This window comes from Pristis pectinata, chromosome 20 (genome assembly GCF_009764475.1).
Source record: "Pristis pectinata isolate sPriPec2 chromosome 20, sPriPec2.1.pri, whole genome shotgun sequence".
NCBI classification, from domain to species: Eukaryota; Metazoa; Chordata; class Chondrichthyes; order Rhinopristiformes; family Pristidae; genus Pristis; species Pristis pectinata.
The window spans coordinates 7,972,216-7,992,273 of NC_067424.1; the positions used below are offsets into that span (position 1 = coordinate 7,972,216).

At 43.8% G+C, this 20,058-nt stretch overlaps 2 protein-coding genes across 2 annotated transcripts in view; one reads left to right on the forward strand and one right to left on the reverse strand.

The window, feature by feature from the left end:
• The window catches only part of LOC127581022 (polymeric immunoglobulin receptor-like), a 271,890-nt gene that overhangs the window by 143,363 nt on the left and 108,469 nt on the right, over nucleotides 1-20,058 (reverse strand). The gene's annotated exons all lie outside the window — the stretch shown is intronic.
• Nucleotides 1-20,058, forward strand: part of LOC127580798 (polymeric immunoglobulin receptor-like) — a 60,692-nt gene that overhangs the window by 21,562 nt on the left and 19,072 nt on the right. Inside the window, exons 5-6 of the mRNA XM_052034696.1 lie at nucleotides 9,156-9,476; nucleotides 10,318-10,638. Coding sequence (XP_051890656.1) covers nucleotides 9,156-9,476; nucleotides 10,318-10,638 — 642 coding nt within the window. The remainder of the gene's footprint in view (nucleotides 1-9,155; nucleotides 9,477-10,317; nucleotides 10,639-20,058) is intronic.

Consider the following 20,058-nt stretch of genomic DNA (forward strand, 5'->3'; position numbering starts at 1 on the left):
CTAAAATCCATGTAGGCTACATCCACTGCTCAACATTCATCAATTTGTTTTGTCACCTCCTGAAAAACTCAATCAGACGCATGAGTCATGAACTTAACCTGACAAAACCGTGCAGAATATCCCGAATAAGACTATGCTTTTCCAAATGCTTATAAATCCTGTCCCTAAGAATCATCTCAAACAGTTTGTCCACCATTAATGTAAGACTCACTGGTCTATAATTCCCAGGATTATCCCTATTACCCTTCTTGAACAACGGAACAACATTTGCACTCCTCCAATCCTCTGATACCACTCCTGTGGCCAGGGAGGATGCAAAGATCATCATCAATGCCCCTGCAATCTCTTGCATGGCTTCCTGTAGTGAATTGGGGTATATCACGTCTGGCTCCAGGGACTTATCTATCCTAATGTTGTTCATAAGGTCTAACACTGCCTCTTTCTTAAAGTTGACATACTCCAGCACATTAACCTGTTCTACGCTGACCTCATATTCATCAAAGTCCCTCTCCCTGGTGAATACTGAAGCAAAGTATCCATTATGGACCTCCTTTACCTCCTCCGCCTCCAGGCACATGTTTCACCCTTTATCCCTGAGTGATCCTACCCTCACCTTAGTCATCCTCTTGTTCTTCATGTAGGTGTAGAACCCCTTGGGGTTTTCCTTAATCCTATTCACCAAGACCGTCTGATGTCTCCTTCTAACTCTTATAAGCATACTTTGCCATGGCTATGCTAAGGGTCAGGGACTTGTGGTCTTTATCTCCAAAATGCTCACCCACCGAGAGGTCTGTCACCAAAGAGGTTCATTGTCTCGTACTAGATCCAGTATGGTGAATCCACTCAGTAGATGATCCCTCCACTCCTTCCTCCATTTTTGCAGTCGTGATACTACTCCTGATTAGCAATGCCATTCCCCATTCACCTCTTTTCCCTCCTTCCCTCTCCCTTTTAAAACATCTTAACACCAGAACATCAAGCAGCTAATACTGCCCTTGTGACAGCCAAGTAATAGAGTCAAAGATCACTGCAGCACAGAAACAGGCCCTTTGTCCCATCTAGTCCACCAGCCTGGTTTTCTGCCCAGTCCCATCTACCTGTACCCAGACCATAGCCCTCCATACCATTCTCATGCATGTACCTTTCCAAACGTCGCTGAAATGTCACCATTCAACTTGCATCTACCTCTTCCATTGACAGCTCAATCCACACTCGCACCACCCTCTGAGTGGAGTAGATCCCCCTCAGATTCTCCGTAAATATTTCACCTATCACCCTAAACCTATGACCTTCTAGTTTAACACAACAATCGGGGAAAAAGCCTACATGCATTCACCCTATCTCTACCCCTCATAATTTTTTATATCTCTTTCAGGTCTCCCCTCATTCTCCTGCATTCTGAAGAATAAAGTCCTAACATATTCAAGCCACCCCTGTCCTCAAGTCCCAGCAACATGTGTGTAAATTTTCTCTGCACCCTTTCAAGCTCATTGATATCTTTCCTGTAGGTAGCTGACCAGAACTGCAAACAATTCTCTATGTATGGCCTCATCAACGTCTGACACAACTTCAACATAACATCCCAACTCCTGTACTCGATGCCCTGATTTATGAAGGCCAATGTGCCAAAAGCTCTCTTTACACCCCTATCTGCCTGTGATGCCACTTTCAAGGAATTATGGATCTGTATTCCCAGGTCCCTTTGTTCTACTGAACACCTCAGTGCCCGACCATTCACTATGCAAGTCTTACCCTGGTTTATCCTCCCAAAGTGCATCACCTCACACTTGACTGCATTAACTTTCATCTGCCATGTTTCAGCCAACATTCCCAGCTGGTCCAGATCACTTTGTAAGCTTTGATAGCCTTCCTCACTATCCACTGTGCCCCCAACCTTGGTGTCATCTGCAAATTTGCTGATCCAGTTTATCACATTATCACTAATATACATAATAAAGAACGAGCCCAGCACCAATCCCTGCGGCACAGCACTAGTCACAGGCCTCCAATCAGAGAGACAATGATCTACCACCACTCGCTGTCTTCTCCACAAAGCCAACATTGAATCTATTTCACCACTTGATCCTGAATGCAACTTAACCTACTCTACCAGGCTCCCATGTGGGACATTGTCAAAGGCCTTGCTAAAGTCCATGTGGACAATGCCTACCGCCTGCACCTGATCAACATTCCTGGTAACCTCCTCAGCAAACTCTATAAGATTGGTTGGACATGACCTGCCACACACAAAGCCATGTTGACTATCCCTAATCGGGCCCTGTCTATCCAAATGCTTATGTATCTTGTCACTTAGAATAACTTCCAATAATTTACCCACAACTGTCATCAGGCTCACTGGCCTATAATTTCCCGGCTTATTCTCAGAGACTTTCTGAAAAAACAGAACAACATTAGCTATCCTCAGTCCTCCAGCACCTCACCAGTGGCTAAGTATGTTCGAAATATCTCTGCCAGGGCCCCAGCAATTCCTGCACGAGCCTGGCACAAGGTCTAAGGGGGCACCTCGTCACACTTTGTGGATTTATTCACCCAAATTCACTTCAAGACAGCAAGCACCTCGTCTTCCATAGTCCGGGTGCCGTCCATGACCTGATGACTCTTTTCCCTCAGATCCATAGACTCTGTGTCTGTCTCTTGAGTTAAAACAAGAGGCAAAAAGTTCATTTAAGATCTCCGCCATTTCTTTCGGCTCTATGCATAGATGTCCATGCTGATCTGCAAGAGGAACAATTTTGTCTCTTATGCTCTTAATAAAAACTTTAGAAACCCTTGTGATTCTTTTTCATCTTGACTGCTACAGCAATCTGATGTCATCTTTTAACCCTCCTCATTTCTCTGCTGTGTTCTCTTGCACTTCTTGCACTCCTCAAGTGCTTCACCTGTTCCTAACTGCCTATACATCATATATGCCTCCTTATTTTTCTTTACAAGTACCTCAATATCCCTCAATAACCAAGATTACCTAAACCTGTTAGTTTGCCTTTTCTTCTAACAGGAACATGTAGATGCTGTACTCTCAGTGTTTCACTTTTGAAGGCCTCCCACTTAACAAGCATCTCTTGTCGGAAACCAACCTATCCCAAGGGCCTATTCCTGTGTGTGCTGCTTTATGTTCTGTGTTCGATGTAATCAATGCCGCTATAATGCAGTTTAGCTTCTCCCATTTGTAAATAATCTTCTCATTTATTAGTTCCAAGGTCATTGATCACTGACCAATCGATCCAATCGATCATCTCATGTGAAAGTTATCACCAAATATTTGTAAGTCCATAAGCTATGCTGCTAAATGCAGTTTAGCTTCTCCCACTTACAAATAACACCCTCATTTCGTAGCTGCAAGAGTCATTGTACATTCATGGCTTTCTACATGCATTTATGCTATGAAAAGTAACACATCCTCTTTACAGTTTCTCTCCCTGTTGACCACAGCAAGATGCTGCTAACTTATTTTATCATCACCCAATATGTTGTTCCATTGCTCGTTGGCACTTGAGATGTTAATCCATGGGCTAGAAATGTGCTCAAACTGAATAAATGTTCATTTTAGATTGACACAAATAATTACAGCAGCATTTTATGCATTTATATTGGGTTGGGCCTCAGCCTGCGATGCTCCAGAGATGTCAATCCAAGTTTATCCAACCACCCTTATCACTAATACACTCCAATCCAGGCCTTCCCAAAGTTTCATGCAGCTGTACCATGATATGCCAACTTCTATGCTCAATTCCCCAACTGATGAAGGCATCATGCCGTAAGCCTTCTTCACCACCCTATCCACTTGTGTTGACACTTTTAGGAATCTTGGGACTTGCACCCCAAGGTGCCTCTCTACATCAATGTTCCACTTACTGTGTGCTTCTACTTGCATTTGACCTCCCAAAATGTACCACCTCACACTTGGATTAAACTCCATCTTCCATCTCTCCACCCAGATTTCCATGTGATCCATAATCTGCTGTATCCTTTGACAAACGTCCTCGCTATTCACAGCTCCACCAATTTCTGTGTCATCTGCAAGATAAATTTTACACCGCCTAGATTTTCATCTGAGTCATAAAGTAATTTGGCAAACAACAGAGGTTCGAACACTGATCATGGTGGAATACCACTGGTCACAGACCTTCAATCAGGAGAGAACACCTCCATCACTATCTGCTGTCAGCAATGACCAGGACAAATTTGTATCTAACTTACCAACTCACTGTGGATCTCATCTGACCTAATTTTCTGGATCAGCTTTACATGACTGAGCTTGTGAAATGCTTTACCAAGGTGCTTTTCAGCAACATGCACTGCTCTATACTCATCAGTCATCTTCATCAACTCTTCAAAAATGTTCAATCAAATTTGTAAGACAGGACCTACCCAGTAACTAGCCATGCTGACAAATTCTAATCAATTCCATGCCAGGAAGTCATGTACCGAAGAATTTTCACTACTCCTGATTTAAGACATGCCAGCCTTTAATTTCCTTGACTAACCCTGTTGCAAGATGTACTAATTCAAAATGGCTCTGTAAACCCAAGGGATTATTTCACCATTAGGCTTCACTCATGACAACGATCACCCCTTGCATTGAAGCTCTCCGCAGACTTCATCTGTCCTGGTTCATTCATCCAAGAAGAGGGCTGTCAGTGTCCCCACTGCTTTTACCTCCCCTCCCCTAACCCAGCATACCTTCACTCACCTTCCCCATTAATGATAGAGGGGCTGCCAATTTCCCAGTATCCATGTTTACCTTGTTGGAGTGTAGATGTTAATCCATGTTTGACCTATCCAGTCTCCGTGGTTTATGACTTAATGCAGGAGTCGTCCACTTAACACCTCCTGTTAACATGGGGATCATTCGGTTCAACAACATCGAGAGGGGCAGAGGTAGGGTGAATGCACTCAGTTGTTGTGCCAAAGTTGGGAAATCAAGAACTAGAGGGCATACGTTTATGATGAGAGTGGAAGGATTTAATAGCATCTTGAGGAGAAACTTCCTTTGCACACAAGGTGGTGAATGTGGAATGAGATGCCAGAGGAAGTGTTTGAGGCAAATCCAATAACAACTATTAAAAGACAGTTGGACAGCTACATAAATTGGAAGGGTTTAGATGGTTATGGGACAAATGCCGGCAAATGGGACAAGCTTGGATGGGGCATCTTGGTCGGCATGGACCAGTTGGGCCCAAGGTCCTGTTTTTGTGCAGTACAATTTAATGATCTGTGAACTCTGTGAATTAACCACACCGGGATTGCACCCATGGTGAATGGATAATCCCACTGAATTGGCTTTTCAAAGATTAAGACATTTTTAAAGCAATTTGTCATTGTTCTGTGCCAACAGGCTCTGAGTACAGAGATAACAGCCGTTCCATGCTTAAGAATAGATCACAAATCTGGGGAAGTGTGGCCAGCAGTTGCTCGCAGATAATTGGCACATCCAGTGACATTATTGGTGGCCCCTGACCCCTGTTAGGGGATCTGACATATTGCGGCAGTTCCCCACTCCATCCCAGACCAAGTGGGATGTCCCAGTGGGGGGTGAAATGGGCGGCACCACCACAGAGGAAAGGAGGTTTTGCATTGACTCGGACTGTGAGCTCAGATACTCCCCCAGCTGTGAACAAGTTCTGCATGAGCTGTTTCATCTGTGGCTCTAGTTCACATACCCAGTGCCTCTGGAGTGTTTGCACAGTGCTCACGTTCAACAGTAATGTAAGTAGATTTTAAAAATAATGTTTTTATTACACATTTAACCCTTCACCATGAACTATTTCCAGGGCTGCTCTCATAAATTCCGACTAAAATTTTAACTCTCAGCATTTCACCATTTCCAGAATTGATGCAGAATTATTTGTAAAATTTATCCAAAAAAAACTTCACATTGTAACTTGTCAAACTGCTGCTGCCGCCGTGCCCTTTTATGATCTGATTTACTGCTGCCTGCTTCCTCTTTTCTATTAGAGTAATATTTTGCTTCCGGAACTAAGAGCTGAGTGACTGACATGTTCTGGCCTGGTCTCCCTGAATAAAACAATGTGGATTCCGATTCTTCTCATGTGTTCCCTGCCCGGTGAGTGTCAGCCAGAGCAGGACATCCCGATAATCAGTGTTCGTTTGGGTTTTGTGCACCGTTTCCCCGGCAGAGATAGTTCCAGACTTGTCAAGGTCACAGAGACATAAATTTGCCCGCGTTTGGCCTGCATCACTCCAAACTTTTCCTGTCATAGCACCTGTCCAAGTTCATTTTAAATGTTGTTAATATACTTGCCTTAACAACTTCGCCTGGCCGCTCATCCCATACACTGACCACAATCTGGGTAAAAGTGTTGTCCCTCAGGTTCCCATTAAATCTCTCCATTCTCACACAAAACCTATGTGCTCTCGTGTATGATTCCCCAACCATGGTAAAACGACTCTGTTCACCCTATCTATGCCACTCATGATTTTTCCACCTCTATAAGATCACCCCTCATTCTCCAAAGCTGCAATAAATAAACTCCCAACCTGCTCAACCACTCACCATAACACAGTCCCCCGGGTCCTGGCAATATCCTTGCGAATCTCCTCTGCAATCCTTCCAGCTTCACGGAACCTTTCCTCCAGCAGGGTAACTTAAACTGAGCACAATATTCCAAGTGCGGCCTCACCAACGCCTTGCACAACTGCACGATCACACCCCAATTTCAATCCTCAATGGCCTATCTGATGAAGGCTAAAGTGCCAAAAGCCTCCTTCACCACCCAGTCTACATGTGACGCCACAATTAAGGAACCATGTACTTGTACTCACAGCCCCCTCTGTTCTACAGCACTCCCCAGGACCCGACCATTTACTGTGTATGTCCTACTCTGGTGTAAAGGTAGAAAATGGAACTCCATTGTATGTTTTTTATTCTGCTCCTCTTTACCAGACATATATTCCTCAATATCTCTGAGATTCTTTAATGAATTGTGAATTTAAAGGGACATTTAATTTACAAAGTCTTCGCAAGTGACACAGACAAATGGTAATCATAGTCTTCGGTAAGCATGTAATATTTCCAATGCTTGCTCCGTTTCATTGAAGGCACCAGTGGAATTAATCTTTCAAATATAATTGGCCTCCAGATCACAATCACTTCTCTTTAAACTCCGGTTGATGAAACATTTTATGATCCTCTGTTCTGGACCCTGTTCCCCATGGACTGACGGATCGGCTGCATTATTCTTGCAATAAGGGATCACCTCCTTTACTTTCTTTGCCTCTAACCGTGTCAATTTGTCTACTTCACCGATGTCTCACAATAATGCTTCTGCTCCCGTAGCCAAACAGAATTTGTCATTTTGTTACTGATTCTCACCGAGTAGGAGTCGCTTGACCTCAGTGTCTTACCAGGCCACTTTACGAGGGCAGTTTCCAGTCAAACACATGTTGGTGGTTTGAGAGTCACAGGTGAACCAGACTGGGTAGAAATGATAGATTTCCTTCACTGAAGTACATTCGTGAGGCATTGGGCTCAACAACAATCCAACGATTCCTTGATCACCAATACTGCTGCATCGTCCATAATTCTAGAAGCACTTAACAAATTGGATTCAAACTCCACTTGTATCCTGGCAGGATTTAAAATCACGCCTGGATTTCCAGACAAAAAATGAACAACTGAACCACTGTTGCACCACTCTCTAACTACACATTGAATGATACTTGACAGGACCGAAATATCAACTGAATATGGTGCAGATACTCCAAGGCAACAGAACCAGAGGAAAGAGGTTCAGAGCTCACCATGAATGTTATTCTACAGTCTGAGAATATATTTGTAACTGTGGAAGAAGGCAGGACATTGGTGTTATTGAGGACGTTCAAGGAGGTACAGCGAGTATTAAGGGAATGATCAGGGAGAAATGTGTTCCCATAGCTGAGGCGTCAAAGAACAGAGGACACTGAAAGAAATTGGTAGATGGATTGCAGGGAAGATGGGGAAAAGTTATTTGACCCAGAGTCTGGGGAGGGTCTGGAAGTCATTGGATGAAGAGGTGGTGAAGGCGGAAACTCTCGCCATATTAAAACAAAGCCTGGAATGTGTACTTGAAGAGCTGTGACCATCAGGGGAACAGACCCAGTACTGGAAGGTGGGATCAGATCACTCAGCAATTCCCCAACCGGACGCCCCCTTCTGTGTGGTAATTCTGGGATGCTGTTCGATGAAGACAAAAGTCGACCTGTATATATTATTTTTTTTGAAACTGCAACTTTGACCAGAATGATTCGCAGACAATGATCAATTGCTTCCCGTTTCGCCAAGGAGGAAAACATGGCAGTGTGGAGGAGGCCGGGACTCTGACCTTATTGAAGGGGTTCAACGTGTTCTGCATGCATGGCCCTTCCCCTCTCCCCCTGACAAGCACCCGCCCGCGTCCCAGACTGAGTCACGGACCCCCGTGCCCCTCCTTACCGCGGTCTCCCTCAGCCCGCGGCCTCTCGCCATCCTCGGGTCCCGTTGCATTGAAAGTACCTCGGGGAGCCGGGATCCCGGGGAAAGGAGGCTGCCCCGCCTTTCCGAAGACCGGGAGATTCAACTCCCAGAAGTGCGGTGAGGGACCGAGGAGGAAACAGTTACCCCGCTGAGGGAACAGGGCAATAGTTGGCTGGTTCGATAACGGCAATGGGAATCTGCCGACTCTCCCAACATCCAACCGAGAACGAAGGGAAGTACAGGCAGCGACACAGTGAATCGGACCAGCGGCCAAGCGTTGGTTGAGGATGAGCGTTGGCCAGCACGCCCGGAAGCACCCCGAAGGAAGGAGCACCGTGGGATCTTTGTGTGCACCTGAGAGGCTGGACGGGGACTGGGGTTATTGAAAAGCAGTGCCTCCAACACTGCTGCACTCCCTCAGTCCTGCGCTGGGAGCCCAGGGTCACTGCTCAGGTCTCTGGAGGGGGAAGTGACCCCACAATGTACTGGCACCGGGAGAGAGCACTGACACAGCTGGCACAGTAACCGCACTGACTGCACTTCCGACCGAGATCATTGGCTGTGAAGTGATGGGACACACCCTGGGGACGTGAGAAGGAGCGATATTAATGTTATCTTTAAATTTATCCCATTGTATGAAACAATTTCCTATCCGCTCAACTCTGAATGATTTCCCCCTCAGTTTCAGGTGCGTTGTGGGCAGAGAAATATGTGAGAGGAGTTGTGGGAAGAGCGATCACAATCGATTGTCACTATACAGATGGGTACCGCTCACACACAAAGTATTGGTGCCGTGGGTGGGATCGCCAGTATTCAGTTATCGTGGAAACAAACGGTCAACACGGACGGAGGGGAAGAGAGTCAATCACAGATAACCCGGCACGGGGAATATTTACTGTTACTGTGGAGGATCTTCACTCTGGAGATACAGGATGGTACACCTGTGGGATTACAACACCTGGCCTGGATCCGATGTTTACCGTACATCTAGTGGTATCTGACGGTACGTTTCTCAGCGATTGGCTTCATGTCTCCACTGAAATGTCTGATCCATTTTTTCTCTGGGAAGGGTCAGGGTAGCACCGATATCCCGAGGCTCCGCAGCAGTGCAGAGTCCTGCGGGGAGCGGGCAGGGGTCGGGAAACTCCACTCATGTTGCTCTCACCCAGTACGGGGTCTGTCCCACTGACTGGCCACTGATTTCAAGTGGGATGATCAGCACATTTTCCTGCCTCTGGACTGTAGGAAATGTCACCCTGTCAGAGGTTTGCATTCAGACTAAAACTAATAATCCGACAGTAACAGATAAGTGAGAAACAAGTGTTGCTCATGGTCTAAATACCTCGGAAATAATCAAAGGTGAATCAATCCCCAGAGTTCAACAGACTGCGTTCAGTCCTCCCGGAGCAGGCCAGTCCGCTCCCCGCCCCCACCTCAGAGATAAGTCACAATCCCCCACCCCGTGGTCTCTCTCTCCCTCTGTCCCCGTAACTGAGCTCCGAGCCCCCAACCCCAGCACCCACTGACCATCCACCGCCCGGCAGCCAGCCGCTCCAGCCGGCACATTCCCGGTGGGAAGCAGAGTAAATGAATTCTGATGAGGTCCCACCATTAAATTCCGGACGACCTCCACCTTACAGGGGATTCTCGGCTTCCCAGGCTCAGACCCACCCTCCGTGTAAGTATCAGCGCCAAAGGGTTCCCTTCCTGCAGCAGGTCACTGAAACCAATCACAGTTACACTCTCTCCCTAAATCCACCCAACATGTGACAGATAGCCGACCATTTTCTGCGTTTTTTTTCAGATGTTCACTCAGTGTCTGAATATTTGATCCTTTACCACAGAAGCCGTGTCTGTTCCTGTGCTTGGATTTCTGTCACCAGCAAATGCCTCACGTCTCGGGGGCTCAGTGTCAGTGTCCTGTGAGTCTGTCCAAGGATCCCTTCCCATTCAGTACACCTGGTATGAAAAGACCCCGCCTGTGGATTCAAAGGTCTCGAACACCAGTGAACTGGATCTACATTGTCAAACCTTCAAACACCGACACCATCAATATTACTGCACAGCCTCAAATAATCGTGGAGCAGGTTCCAGTGAAATGGTCAACGTGACGGTCTTCAAGACAACAGGGAACTGCAGTTATGGGATAGAAATCAATGGCACCCGTAAGTGTTCATTTCAAGACGGATTGCAGTAGAATAGTTCCGCGTGTTCCCTTCAGTTGATGCGTGTGGTGATACTGATGGGTTTCGCTGCATTTGCAGACGGCACACATGGCGGTCACCGTCTGCCGCTCCTGCAGAATATCAGTGCGTCTGGTGAATAGAGTAACAATTAAATTGGAAAATTAATAAATTGGTTTATTATTGCCACATGTAGCGAGGTACAGTGAAAAATTTGTTTTGTATGCCATCCATACAGATCATTTCATCACATCAGTACATCGAGGGAGTACACGAGAAAAGCAATAACAATGCAGAATAAACCGTTGCAGCTGCAGAGAACGTGCAGTGCAGGCAGGCACTAAGTTGCAAGGCCATAATGAGGAAGTTTGTCAGGTCAAGAATCCATTCTTATTGTGCGCGGGGACCATTCAATAGCTGAGGGAAGCAGGTTAGAAGCTGTCCTCGAGCCTGATGGTATGTGCTTACAGGCTTTTGTATCTTTTGCCCAATGGGAGAGTGGTGAAGGGCTAATGTCTGGGGTGGGTGGGGTCTTTGATTACGTTGGCTGCTTTATACCGAGGCAGTGAGAAGTGTAGACAGAGGCAATGGAGGGGCTGGTGCTTTTTATGATGATCTGAGCTGTGTCTCCAACTCCCTGCAGTTTCTTTCAGTCTCAGGCAGAGCAGTTGCTGTACCAAGCCGACATGCATCTGGATAGGATGCTTTCTATTGAGCATCAATAAAAATTGGCGAGAGTCAATGGGGACATGCTGAATTTCCTGAGCCTCTGGAGGAAATAGACGTACTGGTGTGCTTTCTTTACCACTGCATCTCTGTGGTTAGATCAGGACAGGCTTCTTGTGATGGTCACTCCAATGAACTTGAAACCCTTCACCCTCTTGACCTCATCACCATTGATTTAAACAAGGGCAGTGCACTGCCCGCTTCCTGAAGTTGATGACCAGCTCGTTTGTTTTGCTGACATTGAGGGACAGGTTGTTGTGAAGAGACCATGCCACGAGGTTCTCTATCTCCTTCTTGTATTGCAATTAGTTGTTTTTGAGATTCAGTCCACCATGGTGGTATCATCTGCAAACTTGTAGATGGAGTTAGAGCAGAATCTGATAATGCAGTAAAGTATGGGGCTGAGGACGCAGCCTTGTGGGACACTAGTGTCGAGGAAAATTGTGGCAGAGGTGTTGCTGCCTGTCCTTGCTTATTGTGGTCTGTTGTTCAGGACGTCAAGGATCTAATTGCAAAGGGAGGTGTTGACTCCCAGGTCTTGGAGTTTGGAGATAAGTTTGCTTGGAATTGTGGTATTGAAGATGGGGCTGCAGGCAATAAATAGTATGCTGATGTTGGTGTTTTTTTACTATTCAGATGCTCTGGAGCTGAGCATAGGGTGAGGAGGTCACAACCACTGCAGACTTTTCTCACTGGTTGGCGAATTTCAGTGGCTCAAGTCTGCCTGGAGGCTGAGTTGATGTGTGCCATGACCAGCCTCTTGAAAAACTTCATGATGGTGGATGTCAGAGCCACCAGGTGGCTGTCATTGAGGCACGTTAACTGTTTTCTCTTTACTACCGGGATAACAGTGTTCTTCTTAAAGCAGGTGGGAAACTCAGACAGAATGAGGGAGAGGATAAAAATGTTTCCAAATACCCCTGCCAGCTGATCTGTGCAGGATCAAAAGACTGGCCAGGGACTCCATCCAGGCCAGCTGCTTTCCATGGTTCAACCTCTGTAAGACTGATCTGATGTCTGCAACAGTGACTGTGGGTACAGGAGAGAGACGAATGGGGTTGAGTTTAACTCGCATCGGGGATGAGCAGTTTTAATTTTGAGGAGAGAGAGAGACAACAGAACAGAGGGGAGGTCATCGCTTGGACTCCCACAAAATTATGTGTTTGGAAGAGCTGAGATGGACCTAAATATTTCCAGCAGTCAATGAGCCAGCAATAGGAGGGCTTAACTCACTGATTGTTGGCAAGATGACAGAGGTAAGGAGAGATTTATTGATGCATAAGTCATGAGAACATGGATGTTGCAATGAGTTGCAGAGTTTATAATCATTTCTAAAAGGGAAGTGAGAGCTGGTGATTCAGGGGGGCACAGAGAATGGGCAAAGGACTGGAATGGAGAGAGGAGACCTTCAGGAGCTCATTGTAAAGAAACATGTTGGTAACTTAGAAGCTCATAATGTGAACTGGGAGATTCCCAGCATATTTCAGGTGGAAGGTTGTTAAGAGTGAGCCACAGTCACTGGTCTGCTGTCACACACAAGCCAGATCATTTGAGGATGGTGGATTTTTCTGCCTAGATGACTGGAGGAAACTTTGCAGCAACCCAGAAGTGTAATGGCCACCGTAGATAATGCCAGCCTTTATTCCAATTGTATTTAAGTTTAAATAATGGAAGATAAGAACATAAGAAATAGGAGCAGGAGGAGGCCATCTGGCCCATCGAACTTGCTCTGTAATTCAATCAGATCATGGCTGATCTGGCCGTGGACTCAGCTCCTCTTTCCTGCCTTTTCCCCATAACCCCTAATTCCCTCCTATGCAAAAATCTACCAAACTGTATCTTAAATATATTTGTTGAAGTATTCTCCACTGCTTCCCTGGGTGGAGAATTCCACAGATTCACGACTCTCTCCCAAAAGCATTTCCTCTTCATCTCCATCGTACACCCAGTCCCCTGAATCTTGAGGCTTTGTTCCCTAGTTCTTGTCTCATCCAGCAGAGGAAACATCTTTCCTGCCCCGATCTAATCTATCCATATCATAATTTTATGTGTTTCTATAAGATCCCCTCTCATTCTAATGAATTACAGTGAAAATAGTCCCAGGGTACTCAGTCGCTCCTCCTAGGCTAAATCCCTCATGCCCGCAATCAACCTGGTAAACCTCCTCTGCAACACCTCCCAAGGCAGTATATCTTTTCTCAAATAGGGAGACCAGAACTGCATGTGGTACTCCAGGTGCAGCGTCACTAGTACCCTCTACAGTGGCAGCATAACCTTCCGCTCTTACGTTCAATCCCTCCAGCAATGAAGGCCAACAATCCACTTGCCTTCTTGATAACCTGTTCCACCTGCAAACCAACCTTTTGTGATTCATTCACCCTCTGCACAAAACCATGCCACAATCTTCGCCATGCATATAATAATATGACTCTTTTTTCCTTTCAAAGTGGATGACCTTGCATTTCCCAGTATCACATTAACACCACACTTGGTCCACTCTTCCAAATCATTAATGTATATTGTGAACTGTTGTGGGCCCAGCACTGACCCCTGCAGTACTCTGCTCACCACTGATTGGCAACCAGAGAAAGACCCATTTATCCCAACTCTCTGCCTTCTATTGGTCAACCAGTTACCCCTAACTTCATGCATCCTTATCTGAAGGATAATTATTTTATGTGGCACCGTATTGAATGCCTTCTAGAATCCAATAAGACAACATCCACCTGTTTCACTCCATCTATTGTGCTTGTTATATACTCAAAGAAGAGTACGTTTGTCAAACAGGACCTGCCCTTCCTGAATCCATGCTGCGTCTGCCTGATAGAACCATTTCTATCCAGATGTCCAGCTATTTCTTCCTTAACGCTTCACGCATTTTCCCAACTAAAGACCTAAATCTAACCAGCCTAACCTGCCTTCTATCCATATCGTTTTTTAAACAGTGGCATGACATTCACTGCCTTCCAATCTGGCGGGACCTGACCAGTGTCTAGAGAATTTTGGCAAATTATCTCAAGTGCTTCCACTATAACTTCCACCATTTCTTTCATTTCCCTATGATACATTCCATGAGGACCAGGGGATTTACCTACCTTTCGGCTCACGAGTTTGCTCAACACTACCTCTTTAAGTGTTAGCAATTGTGTGAAGTTCCTCACATCCCATCGCATCCATTACATCTCTCTTTGGCATGTTAGACATATTCTCTACTGTTAAGACTGACACAAAATAGTCATTCAAACCTTCAGTTATTTCCCCATTACTCTATGTTAATTTGCCCTTCTCAACTTCCAAGGAACCTTCAGTCACATTAGCCACCACTTACCACTTGATATAATCATAAAAATTTTACGATCTGATTTTGTTTTCCCTGCTTATTTACTTCCATAATCTGTCTTCCCTTCCCTTATTGCTCGCTTGGTGGTTGTTTGTTGCTCTCCCCGAACATACACCACATTCAGTGGATCATCCTTCACCATTCCCACCAGCAAAATTCCTTACCCCTCCCCTCCACTCTCAGTAATTAAAGGGACTGTTTCCTTCATAACTCCCTGGTCGATCCCTATCAACTTCCTCACATCTACTGACACTTTTGTTTTCAACAGCAGCCGATGTCCTTTCACTTCTTCCCTTCCACCACCCAGGGACACAAACTGTGGTTCCAGATGAATCAGCAATTTATTTCCATTTCTTCCAATCTGGGGAACTGCATTCGCTGTTCACAATGTGCTCTCCTGTACAATGGAAAACAAAACAAAGATTCAGTGACTGCTTTGCAGAACATCTGCATTCAGTCTGCTGGGTGACCCTGTTCTTCCTGTCGCCTGCATTTTCGTTCTCCATCTCATTCAAACTCTGACCCACCTGCATTGTTGTAATGAGGGTGAACGGATGCTTTAGGAATGGAGCCGTATCTTCCATCTGGGCTCGCTGTAGCCTTCTGGACTTCATCTGGTATTTTCTATTTTCTGATAACTCAGATTCTTGGTCCATATCAGAAATGGTCAGCTTTGCTGTAAGTCATCCAACTGTGACATTGGCTCAGGTTGTCTTCCTTTCAACCTGTCATTTGGAATTGATCACAATTCTTTCTTTTCTTTCTTTTTCAATCTTTTTATTAGTTTTCAAATTAATACAGATTGATATATAGCATCAATATTTATACATGTAATAGAAAGAGATCAGGATAAAATCATAGCATAGATAGTCATAAAGAACAATAAAATATAAAAAAATCTGTAGATCCAATGATCTCTTAGTAAATGAATATAATATAAAAGAAAGGAAAGGAAAAGATTTTTATATAAATTAAAACAAAACAAATCAATAAGAAAAATTGTAAACAATATAAACTAAACTAAAAAAAATTTCAAAAACAAACAAACAACAAAAGAAAAGAAAACAAAACTGGGCTAAAATTTCTCAGTAGAAACAGAGCAATATTATGTCGTCAACTCCTTTCCTCTAAATTGGAAAGTTATTGAAAGGGGATCTACATCATGTGAAAATATTGAATAAGTGGACTCCAAATATCTTCAAATTTAAGCGAAGGATCAATAGTAACTTTTTTCCAAGTTTAAACATGATATATTTTGATAAAACCATTGAAAAGTAGTAGGGGGTATTGGATCCTTCCACTTAGGCAAAATGGATTGTTTGGCCATTAATGTGACAAAAGCAATCATACGGTTAGCGGAAGCAGATAAATGGCCAGACGCTATCCTTGGTAATCCAAAAATTGAAGTGATAGGGTGAGGTTGTAAGTCAATCTTCAATACATTTGAAATAGTGTTAAAAATGTCTTTCCAATATCTTTCCAAAAGAAGACAAGATCAAAACATATGTGTCAAAGAAGCCACATTTGATTTGTATCTATCTCATATAGGATTTATATGGTTATAAAAATGAGCTCGCTTATCTTTGGACATATGGGCCCTGTGAACTACCTTACACTGTATCAATGAGTGTCTGGCACACATTGAAGATGTATTAACTAAATGAAGAATTTTCTTCCAAGTCTCTATAGGTAAAGATGTCTGGAGTTCGCTTTCCAATTCATTCTTAATTTTGTCCAGTGATTCTGGACATATTTTCATAATTAAATCATAGATTATTGCTATCAAGCCCTTCTGATAAGGATTAAGACCTAAAATTTTTTCCGTAGTTTCAATTTTGTAAGATGACAGAAAAGAGGGTATGGGAGCTTTTAAAAAATTTCTAATCTGCAAATGTCGAAAAAAGTGTGATCTAGGCAAATTGTATTTGTTAGACAATTGTTCAAAAGATGAAAAACAGTTATCAATGAATAGATTGCGGAAACATACTGTTCCCTTCCTTTTCCATATGGAAAAAGCTGAATCAACTCTGGATGGATGAAAGAAAAAATTAGATTGAATGGGACTTGACAGGTTAAATTTACCATAGAAACCGTAGAGAACTACAGCACAGAAAACAGGCCATTTGGCCCTTCTAGTCTGTGCCAAAACATTATTCTGCTAGTCCCATTTACCTGTCCCCAGCCCATACCCCTCCAGACCTCTCTCGTCTATGCATCTATCCAATTTACTCTTAAAAGTTAAGAGCGAGCCCACATTTACCACATCAGATGGCAGCCCATTCCACACTCCCACCACTCTTTGAGTGAAGAAGTTCCCTCTAAGGTTCCCCCTAAACCTTTCCCCTTTCACCCTGAAGCCATGTCCTCTCGTACTTATCTCTCCTAATCTAGGTGCAAAGAGCCTACTTGCATTAACTTTGTCTATGCCCCTCATCATTTTATAAACCTCTATCATATCTCCCCTCATTCTTCTCCGCTCCAAGGAATAAAGTCCTAACATGCTCAATTATTCCGTGTAACTCAACTCCTGAAGACCCGGCAACATTCTAATAAATCTCCTCTGCACTCTTTCAATCTTACTGACATCCTTCCTGTAGTTCGGTGACCAGAACTGCACATAATATTCCAAATTTGGTCTCACCAATGACTTATACAACCTCACCAAAACATTCCAACTCCTATACTCAATACTTTGATTTATAAATGCCAGGATGCCAAAAGACTTTTTTACAACTCTGTCTACCTGTGACTCTACTTTCAGGGAATTATGTATCTGAACTCCCAGATCCCTTTGTTCCTCCACACTCCTCAGTGCCCTACCATTTACTGTGTATGTCCTCCCTTGCTTTGTCCTTCCAAAATGCAACACCTCACACTTGCCTGCATTAAATTCTATCTGCCATTTTCTGGACCATTCTTCCATTTCGTCCAGATCCCTCTGCAAGCTTTGAAAGCCTCCTCGCTGTCCACTACACCTCCAATCTTAGTGTAATCACAAACTTATTAATCCAATTTACCACATTATTGTCTAGATCATTGATATATACAACAAACAACAATGGCCCCAACACAGATCCCTGAAGCACACCACCAGTCACAGGCCTCCAATCTGAGAAACAACCATCCACAACCACTCTCTGTCTTCTCCCACTCAGCCAATTTCGAATCCAGTTTACAACCTTTCCATGGATACCCATTGACTGAACCTTCTGAACTAACCTCCCATGTGGGACCTTGTCAAAGGCCTTACTAAGGTCCACATAGGCAACATCCACAGCCTTACCTTCATCTACTTTCTTAGTGACCTCAAAAAACTCCACAAGATTCGTTAAACATGATCTACCACGCACAAAGCCATGCTGACTATCCTTAATCAACCCTTGGCTGTCCAAATACTTGGCTGTCCAATGTCCTCTCTCTCAGAACACCTTCCAATAACTTACCACTCCTGATGTCAGGCTCACTGGCCTGTAATTACCTGGTTTACTCTTTGAGCCTTTCTTAAACAATGGAACAACATGAGCTATCCTCCAGTCCTCTGGCACCGCACCCGTGGCTGAGGGCATTTTAAATATATCTGCCAGGGCCCCTGCAATCTCTACACTAGTCTCTCTCAAGGTCCGAGGAAATATCTTGTCAGGCCCTGGGGATTTATCTACCTTTATTCGCTGTAAAGCATCAAGTACCTCCTTATTTTTAATCTCTATATGTTCCATGACACTAGTGCTTGTTTCCCTTCCTTCCATATCCACGCTGCCAGTTTCCTGAGTAAATACTGATGCAAAAAAACTGTTTAAGACCTCCCCCATCTCCTGAGGCTCCACACATATACGACCACTCTGATCTTCTAGGGGACCAATTCTGTCTCTTACTATCCTTTTGTTCTTAGTATACCTGTAGAAACCCTTTGGGTTTACCTTCACATTATCTTCCAAAGCAGCCTGATGTCTTCTTTTTGCCTTCCTGATTTCCTTTTTTAGTATTTTCTTTTTCTTAACCAGCTCACCAATATCCCTTGAAAACCAAGGTTCCCTATGCTTGTTACCTTTGCCTTTAATTCTGACAGGAACATACAAACTCTGCAGTCTCAAAATTTCATCTTTGAAGGCTTTCCATTTACTGAGCACATCCTTGCCAGAAAATAACTTATCCCAATCCACCCTACCTAAATCCTTCCTCATTTCCACAAAATTGGCCTTTGGAGAAAGAATTTAGAACCTCCACTCAAGGACCAGACCTATCCTTATCCATAATTATCTTGAAACTAATTGCATTATGGTCACTGGACCCAAAATGCTCACCTACACATACTTCTGTCACCTGACCTGCCTGGTTCCCTAATAGGAGATCAAGTATTGCATTCTCTCTCGTTGGTACCTCTATATGTTGATTTAGAAAACTTTCCTGAACACATTTGACAAATTCCAAGCCATCCAACCCTTTCGCAGTGTGGGAGTCCCAGTCAATATGTGGAAAGTTAAAATCCCCTACTATCACAACTTTCTGTTTTTTAAATCGGTCTGCTATCTCCCTACAGATTTGTTCCTCTAATTCTCTCTGACTATTGAGCGGTCTATAATACAACCCTATTAGTGTGGCCACACCTTTCCTGCTCCTCAGCTCCACCCATAGGGCCTCTGTAGATGAGACCTCCGGGCTGTCCTGTCTACACACAGCCGTGATCTGTTCCCTGACCAGTAATGCCACTCCTCCCCCTCTATCACGTCTGAAACAACGGAAGCCCGGAACATTAAGCTGCCAGTCCTGCCCCATATTTACCATATTTTGGATATTTATAATATATTTGAAACCATAAACGAAATTGAAACCATATTCGTATTGTATGTTTAACAATTGGGTTAGTCATATGTTTACTTAATTTGGTAAGTGCAAACGGGAATGAGGCTCCTAAAATAGAAACTAATGAAAATTCAAGTACTGATTGGTGCTCAAGATGTACCCATTTGGGGCATTGAATTACATCTAAATCTTGTATTTAAAATATTAAATATCTGATATTAATTGCCCAATAATATAATCTAAAGTTAGGCAAGGTCATACCACCATCCTTTTTTAGTTTTTGTAAATATTTCTTACTTAACTTTGGGTTTTTATTCTGCCAAATATATGAAAAAATTTTAGAATCAATAGTGTCAAAAAAAGATTTCGGGACAAAAGTTGGAATCGCTTGAAATAAATATAAAAATTTTGGTAAAATATTCATCTTAATCGCATTAATTCAGTCTACCAATGATAAAGACAGTGGAGACCACTTAGTAAATAATTGTTTAACATGGTCAATTAAAGGCAATAGATTAGCTTTAAATAAGTCCTTA